Source organism: Octodon degus, unplaced genomic scaffold, assembly GCF_000260255.1.
Source record: "Octodon degus isolate 3935 unplaced genomic scaffold, OctDeg1.0 scaffold00282, whole genome shotgun sequence".
Lineage (NCBI taxonomy): Eukaryota > Metazoa > Chordata > Mammalia > Rodentia > Octodontidae > Octodon > Octodon degus.
In genome coordinates, this window is record NW_004524858.1 from 1,943,296 (window position 1) to 1,954,944 (window position 11,649).

The 11,649-nt window shown below is 35.4% G+C and overlaps 1 protein-coding gene across 1 annotated transcript in view; it reads right to left on the reverse strand.

Annotated features, from left to right (window-relative positions):
- The window catches only part of LOC101588866 (vomeronasal type-2 receptor 116-like), a 24,289-nt gene extending 12,923 nt beyond the window's left edge, over positions 1-11,366 (reverse strand). The window contains 1 exon segment of the mRNA XM_012512854.1: positions 11,161-11,366. Coding sequence (XP_012368308.1) covers positions 11,161-11,366 — 206 coding nt within the window.
- Positions 11,367-11,649: the final 283 nt, after the last annotated feature.

Below are 11,649 nucleotides of genomic sequence, written 5' to 3' on the forward strand. Positions count from 1 at the left end.
TATATTCTGTTCAAGATTTTACAATATTCCAAGTCAAGGTGAATACCCAGAAATTATATCCTATTTCTGGAAGAGGTTGTTGCTATAAGACCTTAGTATTTATATTAAAGTAATAATTTACATTCTGGAAAGCTCTTACTAATTTCTACATTCATCAAGAATAAATGGTTTCCTCACCAAAGGAAAGTGTGAAAAATTGAAAAACAGAAAATACTTGAGTGGGTTTTTAACATTTTTTCTTACATAAAGAACTAAAATTATGTCACATAATATTATCTTGTGAGGGGTCGGGGAGATGGCTCAGTAGAATAAGCACTTCCCTGGCAAGCACGATGGCCTGAGTTCAATCCCTGGTTCTGAAAAAAAAACCCGAATATGTACATATATACATTGTGAGGTGCTTTGAATTACAGAAATATGGTTCATATAGAGCTGCAATACCAGTGAGGAGACACGTGTCAGGCAAAGGCTCTCAACCATAGAGGTATGCACTTAAGTCACTGAGTTATCTCCCAGCCTCTGAGACATAGAAAGACATATATTTTTATGGAGTTTATGGTTAAGCATGAAGCTGTCACTGCCACCATAGAAATCCAGGATACCTATTTCATCTTTAGACCTTGCAGCAAGAAGAACTGGTTAAAAGGCAGAGACATTTTATTTTTTAAATTAATTTTATTGAGTAATATCAATGAGAGTCACAAAACAGGTTAGCAGGACAGTTAAAATAATTAATGCATTGCATTTTCTTCATAGTAGTTATTCATAGTACAAAATACAGACATGATATCCTGTTCAAACGCTATTAGCACAAATCTTTCTTCTCATTGAACTAAGAGAAAGTAACTGTATATCTATCCTATTTTGTATATACGGATCTATCTATCTATCTATCTACGTATTTTTTTTCTTTCTGTCTGTCTTTTTTTTTCTTTTTTCAGAACCGGGGATTGGGTTCTGCAAAACCAAGGGTTTGGGTTGTTGAACCATTGGGTTCAGGCCCTTGCTCTTGCCAGGCAAGCACTTATTCTACTGAACCATCTCCCTGGCCCCTATGTATTTTTTTCTTACAAAATGGTCCTTTACTTACATCCCCATTTTTGTTCAGTTTTTGAGTATTCCATTACCATTCAAATATTATAGGTGCATGATAGTGTTTGGACAGGATATCATGTCTGCATCTTGTACTATGAATAATTACTATATAGAAAACAATATTCAATGTATTAATTATTTTAACTGTCCTACTAACCTGTTTTGGAGCTGTCTCATTGCTATTTGTTTCTCAATATAATTAATAAAACAAAACAAAACAAAAAACCCAAGTATTGTGGTTGCGTGAATTCAGCAAAATAATTTAATATACTCCAGTAGTCCATAATAGTAGTGGGTTATCTGCAGAACTGGCAATGTCAGACGTTGTTGACTTGATCCTTGCATAGTTCAGCATATTAATATGGATGTACTTTTTATACCTCATATTTATACTTTTCTGCTGAATGGTTATGACCAAAATAAAGCAGGTCCTATATAACAAAAAATGTAATTTTTGTATCTGACAAGATCACTCAAATCCCCTCAGGATTTACCCTGAAACCCTGTACAGCAGTTTGTAGATCTTTTGTCAGTGTCAGCCATGTAAATGAGTCACGGCCATTGCTTGACCAAATTGCTCTCTGTGAAAGCCTGAGAGAATGTTTTCTCACTGGGTGACTCTCCGTAGGCACACTCTACATCATCGATCACCTTCCTCTCTGGCCCCATAATCTCTTTGAACAGAAAATTTGGGACACCACTGAGTTATATGGTGTTACAGCACAAGTTCTATGATGTCCAGTGTCCTCACTTACCTTGAAGGGCTGGGGCCAAAACGTTGGCTATCCTTGTAGCCCTTCTTTTTCTCTTAATGTTTTGGTCTTCAAACTTAAGTTGTTATCCCTTCAGAACAGAAGATTAATGATATTGCCACCATAAAACACAGGCTGTTGAACTTAACATCAATATCTGTCTGAATATCAAATGCCTTAAACATAGCATGGAAGAGGTATTTTTCATCCATTATTGATATGCTAAACTTTAAATCCTATAGAATGTGAAAAAATAATAAAAGCATAAAAAATAGAAATAAGCCATTACACATTTTTACACAGAAATGTAGAAATCCAACCATATACATTGTAGCAAGACAGTCCAATCATTTTTCTTGTGTCTTATTTTCTAAAACGCAGAGACATTTGATCAAGAATGAGGGACTATTTTTTCAAAAAATTTTATTGAGAAACAAATAGCAAGAGACAGTTTCAAAACCGATTAGTAGAAGTTTCAATAATTAATACAATGCATGTTGTTATCTTCTTAGTAGTTATTCATAGCAAAGACGCTGACATGTTATCCTGTCTAAAAACTATTAGTACAAACTTTTCTTCTCATTGAATTAAGAGAAATTAGCTGTATATTTATCCTAGCTATTTTGTATATACAGATACAAAATGGTCCTTCATTTGTATCCCCTTTTTTTGTTCACTTTTGGCAGAGATGGATATTCCATTGTCATTTAAATGTTCTAGGTGAGTGAATTCAGCAAAATAGTCCAATATAGTCCAGTAGTCTATAATAGTGGTGGGTCATCCGCTAGACTGCAGTATCAGAAGTTGTTGACCTGAACCCTTTACAGCCCAGCATACCAACATGGCTTCACCCCTTGTACCTTGTTTGTTTTACCTTTCTTCTGGATGATTAAGATCAAGGTAAAGCATGACCTATATAACAAGAAATGTAACTTTTTTCTCTGATAAGGTCAATCAAGTACCCGCAGGATTTATCCTGAAACCCTGTACCACACTTTGTAGATCCTTTGTCAGTGTCAGCCATATGGATGAGTTGTGGCCATTGCTTGACCAATTTTCTGTCTCTGAAAGCCTGAGAGAATGTTTTCTCTCCATATGACTCTCCTTAGGCACACTCTACATCATCGATCACATTTGTCTGTGGCCCCATAATCTCCTTGATCAGAATATTTGGGACACAACTGAGTCACATGATTTTACAGTATAGGTTCCTCTATATCCTGAGTCTTCACTGACCTTGAAAGGCTAGGGCCAAAATGTTGGCTGTCCTTGTAGTCTTTCTTTTCCTCTAATTTTTGTTTCTCAACAAAAATTGTAGTCTTTCTTTTCCTCTAATTTTTGTTTCTCTTAGGTTGTTAATGCTCCAGAAGAGAAGCTTGTTATTACCCTACAATATATACAGTTGGGTTGAACCTAACTATCTGTCTGAATATCAAACATCTTAGGCATAACATGGAACAGGCATTTTTCCATCAAGTATTGATATGTTAAACTTTAAGTCCCTACAGAATATGAAGAAAAAAATTAAAAATAAAAGAATATTTTAAAAAATATGAATAGACAACTACATATTTTTACAGAGAAATTTAGAAATCTAAACACATACAGCATTGTAGCAGGATGGTCCTGTGACTTTTTTTCTTGTCTCTTTTTTTCATTTATTCCCCCCCCCTTTTTTTTAAAGACCCAATCCAGAAATGGGCATCCAAGATGAACACACACTTCCCAGAGGACAAAATTAAAGAAGCGAATAAATATATGAAAAAATGCTCCACTTTAGTAACCATCCTTGAAATGCAAATGAAAACAGCACTGAGATAACATCCCACCCTACAATGAATGGCTGTCATAAAGAAATCAGCCAACACCAAATGTTGGAGAGACTGTGGGGAAAAGGGAACCCTTCTCCACTGCTGATGGGAATGTAGGCTGGTGCAACCATTATGGAAATCAATGTGGAGACTTATGACTTGAAGATATGCTCATAAGTGAAATAAACCAGACCTACATGTGTAAATATCGTATTGTCTCCCTAGTATAAGAACTCAAAGGAAGAAATACAAATAGAAAGGTATAACACAATTAAAAGGAAAGTGAGAACTTGAAGATTGGATAATGAGGAGAAGGCAAGGAGAAAAGCTGGGAAACATGACGGGGCAAAGCATAAGATGGGTAAGGCAATGGTCCTGAGAAACATCAGCAGGTTTTTGAATCTAGCAGTTAATTGGAAGGATTCTCACTCTAACTATATATACTTATACTTGTGAACTAAGCAACTGCACTGAAGATAGCAATGTGTAATAGAAGAGTCACGCTTGGAACAACTGTCATACTGGTCTTCTAAATATGTACTGCTCAAGGAGAGGGCTAGGAGAGAAGCTGGGAAACATGACAGCAGCAAAGCCATATATTTATATGCACAGGATGGGTAAGATAATGATCCTGAGAAACATCAGCAGGTTTATGAAACTAGCGGTCAACTGGTAGGATTCTCACCCTGACTAACCATATATGTTTTTACCTGTGAACCAAACAACTGCACTGAAGAAAGCAATGTGTAATAGAAGGGTCACGCTTGGAATGCCTGTCTTCTGGTCTTCTAAATACATACTTCTTGTCATGACATACCAATTATTACAATACTGTCTCTCAAGTAAATGTTTGTTTGTTTTTGTTTTTTTTAAAGAGTAATAAATGAAAAAAAAGACACAAGGAAAAAATGTCACAGGACTGTCCTGCTACAATGCTTTATATGGTTAGATTTCTAAATTTCTGAGTAAAAATATGTAATTGTTCATTCATGTTATTTAAATATTTTTCACTTTTTAATTTTTTCTCCATATTCTGTAGGGACTTAATGTTTAACGTGTCAATACTTGATGGAAAAATACCTGTTCCATGTTATGCCTAAGATGTTTGATATTCAGACAGATAGTGAGGTTAAACCCAACTGCATATGTTGTAGGGTAATAATAAGCTTCTCTTCTGGAAGGTCAACAACATAAGTTTGAAGAACAAAAATTAGAGAAATAGAAGGGCTGCAAGGACAGCCAACATTTTGACCCTAGATCTTTGACCCTGATCTTTCAAGATCAGTGAAGACTGAGGACATAAGAAAATGTATACTGTAACATCATGTAGCTCAGCTGTGTCCCAAATTTTCTGATCAAGGAGACTATGGGGCCACAGAACAACGTGACTGATGTCATAGAGTGTGCCTAAGGAGAGTCACAGGGAGAGAAAATATTCTCTCAAGCTTTCACAGAGAGCAAACTGGTCAAGCAATGGCTGTGACTCATCCAGATGGCTGACACTGACAAAGGATCTACAAACTGGAGGTACAGGGTTACAGGATAAATCCTGAGGGTACTTGACTAACCTTATCAGATACAAAAGTTACTTTTTTATATAGGTCATGCTTTGTCTTGGTCTTAACCATCCAGCAGAATAGTATAAAAATGAGACATAAAATAAATCCATATTAATATGCTGAACTATGAAAGGTTCAAGTCAACAACTTCTGCGGATAACCCACCACTATTGAGGACTGCTGGACTGTGTTGGATTGTCTTGCTGTATTTGCACACCTATAGTATTTAGTTGCCAATGGAATGCCCATCCCTGGCAGGATTGAACAAAAAAAGGGGATACAAAGGAAGGACCATTTTGTATCTGAATATACAGAAGTTAGGATAGATTTACAACTACTTTTCTTTAATTCAGTGAGAAGAAAATTTGTACTAATTGTGTTTGGACAGGATATTCTGCATCTTTTACTGTGGTAAACCACTAAGAAGATAACAATGTACAATTTATTAGTTATTGAAACTGTCCTATTAATCAGAAAAAAAATACATAGTGCTTGTTATGACATACCAATTATGGCCATACTGTCTCTCAAGTAAATATTTTTTTTAAAAAAGGGTAACAAATGAAACTATCTACAGAAAGAAAACCTTGAGAAACCCATAATGGTACAGTTTTAACTTTATTATGCCTTTCACTTCAAAGACATGAAATTAATTTTATAGCAAATTAATTCTGTTTGTAGCAATGTTTATGTAATGTGTGCCCTCATAGTTTGGTTTCTCTTAATATCATATAAATCTGCTGTCTTTTACTAAGTGGCTTGTATGCTCTTCACATTTCCAACGTCTGCTACAAAATAGTCTCCAGGGGTCCAGTGACAAGAGCTCCTTTGTAGTCAAGCTTACGCAAGCACTGGGACTGCAGTTCAATTCCTGACAGGACATGCCATGCCAGCCTTGCCCCCAGGGCAGATTGAACCGGCCACAGAGTCCAGGCATAGTAGTGCATGCCTATAATGTCAGCGCTAGGAAGGCTGAAAATTAACAGGATCACTATGAGTCCGATCTGCATATTGACTTCCTGTAACAATCAAATACATTAAAAAAAGTCTCCAGGAAGGGATGGTTTCCCCTTTTAGTTACCATTACTTTTGTCAACAGTGTGTTAGGTCATTTACACTATCTCCTGCTTCTTTACAGATTCTGATCAATAGTATGTTTTCTTTTTCAAATTTAATTTAATTTAATTTTGAAGCATAAAAACAAAAGCAAAAACAAATAGCAGAATGAAAGACAGAAACAGGGTAACATAAAATACATATGCTATAGATGTTCAAAACAAGAATAGCTAATTAACAATTGCTCTATTATCTATTTTTATCATCAAGTTTGTGCTCATATAGACAAATGTAGTTATCCAAGTTTGGACAAATAATTTAATATTACTGCTTTGTAGACTATTTCTTTAGAAATTTGTTTCATTTCCTTAGATTGAGGATAGATAATTTTTTTCTAACAGTTGTTGAATTGATTTCTCTTGGTCCCTTGCTATTTTTTAAAAGAAATCTTTCATTCCATGATTGCTAACTGCAGCCCTGTCTTCTAGATCTGCTATTGTGTGCTCACTTTGGCTGATTCTGGTGTGTATACTTTCAGTAGAGTTTTATTTTTTTGGATGTCTATTTCTGGATTCCATTCCAGAATAATGGGTTCCATCTTTTTCCTTGGTTGGGTAGTCTTTGTTTGCATCTTTTTCATAAGCTCCTCTTTTTATCTTTATCTGTCCAGATTCACTAACTATATTCTTTATTATGTTGATCATCTCTTTAGTTATCTGAGAAATTATTTCTCATTTGATTTTATTCTGGAGCCTCATTCATGTGCTTTGTTACTGCTGGTGTTGCTGTGTCAGCGAAGCCGGTCGACTGGCTCATGTATCATGTCACCACATTGTCACCTCAGTTTTCCTTTTCTGATCTGGGAATTGGGGATTGCACGTTTCTTCTCTTCTAATTGTTCCCTATACTTTTAAGTTTAATTTCTCCACATCACTTGTAAATTACTTTTTGTAAACAGCTTTTTTGCTAGTATCACAGACCCTCAGGAAATATTTACTTTTCAGAGGTGTCTTTCAGGTACAGTTGGCTTTTGGCTTTTGAGTCTGTTGGGATGAAAAGTTGGTGAATGGCTTGCTTGGTCCCCGGTTCTTTGGCACTGACCTGCTCTATTTCTCATGAACGTCATGCAACCTCAGTCTTAGAATTCAAGGGAGAACAACTGGTTTGGAGAACTCTGTCACCTGTGCTAAAGTGTAACAATCAAGCACGGCTCATAACATGACAGTGGTAACTACTAGTGTTCTATCTTTAACCTTATGAAGAAGACTGCAGTTATATGACAAAGAATAAAGCGAAGCAGCACATTTTATATAGTAAGGACTCCCTCAATGTGGTGGTTTTAGCATTAAGAAAGAAAATAGAAAATATATTAGGGGAAAACAGACAAATAGGACATGAGAAAGTGATTAGAAGCAAGGCTCAAGGAAAAAGTAAGCTTACACAAGCCTTGGGAAACAGATGAAGAAGAAGAAAGGGGAAAAGTAGGAGGAAACAGAAATAAGAACAGAATAAAACAATGATAAGACTAGAAAAACTTTTCACATTCATATGCAAACAAGAACAAACCATATAGAAAAAAGTGAAGGAAAAGAAAATGTCCACATATGGGCATGTTTCTATTGTCACTGGTAGACAAATGTGTCAGGTAGAGCCCAGATCCATGTCGGTTGACCCCAGAAATCCTGCAGTAGAATTACAGTGGATAGATGGTGGATAGAATTTTAAATTTATGTAAAATTAATAAGAGTACAATAGAGATTTCTCATTGACAATTTGATAATATTTTTGTAATTACTGCCATATCTTGTCTTTGAAGTTTTTCTATTTAGTCTAGTTTATACATTTTTTCAAACAAGCTAACTAGCTTGAATTTTTCATCAAATTACAGTTTGTACACCAGTGAAGGTTTTCTTTCTTTCTTTCTTTCTTTCTTTCTTTCTTTCTTTCTTTCTTTCTTCTTTCTTTCTTTCTTTCTTCAGTACTGGCCATTGAACTCAGGATCCTGCACTTGCCAGGCAGGTACAAGTGAATAATTTATATGTACAGTGTTGTGAGAATTTAATACATCTCTTTTAATCATAGTACAAATAATTTGTTTTAATCATAGTACAAATAGTTTGCTCTTTTCATATTATGTATGCTTATTTCTGTTATTCTGCTGAATCCCACTTACTTGAGTCAATTTCATTCTGCGCCTTTATTTTTATCATGTATAGTTCAACTAAATAATACCTGATAAACAAGGCTATTTTCCCATGAATTAAATATTCATTGTAGTGGGCAAATCAAATGAATTCTCAGAGTAGAATTCAGAAAGGGCTACTGAGTATAGGAAAAAAAATGTTCAACCTTATTGGCATTAGAAAAATGCAAACTGAAACAACACTAAGATTCTATCTTAATCCAGAAAGAATAACCATCATCAAGAAGTCAAAAATAAAAAAAAAAATTGTATGGCTGGGACGAATAAAGAACCCTAATTTTTCTATATGAAGAAAATGCATTTGTAACTACTTTTAAGAGAACAATGTGCAATATAACAACCATTGTTGAACTGTTATCATCTTGGTTATTTTGAAATTCTGTACCGTTTCTAATGAATTTACTATTTTTCATTTTCTATAAAATAAAAATTTAACTTAAATTTACAGAAAGTCTTGAAAAGTTAGATAAATTATATATATAATAATAAATGTCTCCTGGATATTATTGGCTACATGCAATTTTTAAAAATATGACTATTTTCTCTTAATTCATTGACAAAGAGGGCCTGTGTTAATATATCCTTGTTTATTCTTTGTAAGAGAACCTCGTTCTTGAGGTCTTGTATTTGGAGACAATGCTGAAGATAATACACAGTATATTACTGTTATTATAGTCCTATTTTATTATATTTTTAGTTTTTCATACAATAAAAGTATTACAATTGTATTTTACTATATGATCATGTTGTGCAGAAAAATATATGAATTTTATATATGTCTTTTTCCCCAAAGTTCTTTGGCTGTTCTAATTTTAAGGAGACATTGAAACATTCAAATTACTCTAAGGTGTTTTCCTTTTCCAAGAGACTCACTTAACCTGGGCGTTTAAAGCCTACGGAACTGATTATTATTTTCTGACAATGTATACAGTGCATGTGTTTGGGAAAGGCCAAGTCCCTTACAGAGATTACCTGAGCTGTGAGAGTATACACAAGAAAAAAAGGAGCAGTAGGAGGCAGCCACTCCTGTGCTCCCTGGAAGAGAAATAAACTTTCTTCAAACTTTTGAAATATCCTGAAGTCTGGTCACACTTTTCATCTGACAGGTTGCCTCTCCTTCACTCCACAGGTTGTGTCTGGTTGTCCTGGGCTTCCTTCTGCTAGAATCCTTTTATGATGATTTAACTGAAGCCATCATGACTCTCATGCTGTCTGTTAACAATGTTGCATTCATACTCCTTCCTATGGTTTGGTTCTAAACCCCCATTACACATGCAATGTTCAGAATCCACCCCAACACTTTTATGAAATGGAAACTTGGATAGCAGTAATCAGTACACTCATGGTCATTGCCTTACTAGACAAAAGCTTTCTTTCCACTTTCAGTAAGTGCCATTAGTAATTATTTCACTTTCACAATTTTCAGGATGGACAAGACTACCCTGAACCTTTCACAAAATAACTTTACAGACCTGTGATTATTTGGTGAAAGCAATAAGCATCAATCATCAATCTTTAAAATTTTACATTAAACAAATTGATCAATAGCATCTAGCACAAATCTGAAAAATTGTGGGTGGAAAGATTAGGTTGTAACAGCACCTGGTTTTATTCACAGTCAAATGTGAAGCAAGAAGATTGCTTGAATCCAGGATATGGTCATAAACCATGAAAACAAATAAAACTTTGTATCAAAATATATAGGCATCAGAAATGCATCTAAGGACAAAAATTACAGAACAATATTTTATATGTGGCAAGGCATATGTGATAAGTGATGACACCTTCTGTAGCAGGAAGATGCTGTGACTTGTAACTGTGCTCTCCTTGTTCCAATCAAAGGAAGCTACTATGGGAAAACAAAAATGGCCAGAGGACATAAGCAGTCATTCTTCCACTGGGATTCTCTTTTCTACACTAGTGTGAACAATTTTGGTATTTTCTGAATCTATGAAACATTTTTATTAATAACTTCAAAAAAAATAACTTCAGCTGTAGAACTCATATGGTAATATATAAGAACAGAAGATGTGCATGTGAAGCAGAAAAAAATTACATGGTTAACATTCATAGAAAATTTCCTTTTATTTCTGGTTTGATGTCCAGTCCCAGAAGGCATGCAGCATCCCAGAAAATACGATATATATAGACATCGATATAGATATAGATATAGATATAGATATAGATATAGATATAGATATCTGAATACCCACAGAGAGAATCTGCCTAAGCAGATTAGAGAGTGAGGGGTTAAGAAATTCTACGCATGATGAAGGAACTATTATAAGACCTTGGACTTTATATGAAACTGATATTTTACTTTGTCCTTACCGTGTTGAATTCCGTGCCATATCTTGGATTGACTTTGTGCTGCACATAACTTAATGACTGCATTGTCAGCTAAAATAAGAACATGCACCTATAACACGATGAAAGAAAAGACGATGTCTTCCTTTGGTTTTAACCTTGAAGGAGATTAAAACAAGAAACAATGATTATCGTTTTCAACTCTCAAACGTGAGAAGGAAAACAGAAAAAGCAACTATGAATAGTTCTGTGGAAGAGTGGGAGTGCAAGATAGGGCAATGACACAGTTGGTATCAGTCACCCATGCTTAGACTTCCAAGTATGATTCATTCTGATGGTCAAACAGAAAATGAGTAAATGATGAAACAGGCTCTTACTGCAAGATAAAGATGTCCTTGCTAGGCTTCATATCAGTGACACCAGTGAAGTACATACAGGTGTAGAGTGAGAAGAAACCCCCAATTATCACATCTCCATCCTGGTGCACACTGGTGCTCTTTCTGCGAAGGCAGTCATCGTTAGCCAAAGTGCCTGCCAAGAGGGACAGCTGCAGGAAGAGGCGGGTGGTGCTCAGAGAGAACATCTTCTGAGTGTCTGCAAAGCTTAAATCTGAGTGAAGGTGGAACTGTCAAGGTGACTCTGGCGAATATTAAATGGATGGATGGATGGATGGATGGATGGATGGATGGATGGATGTGTGGCAGTTTATTTGGATCAGGGTGCATGCATTTAATACTACTGAGTTCTTTCAGCCAAGCCTCTTCCTTGCCTCTGGAGGAATTTCCCATCATTTTTCCCTGAAGCTCTGCATCTGTGGCCTGATGTCCAGGTAGAAAGTTGGAAAATGTTTAAAGATCTCCTTTTCC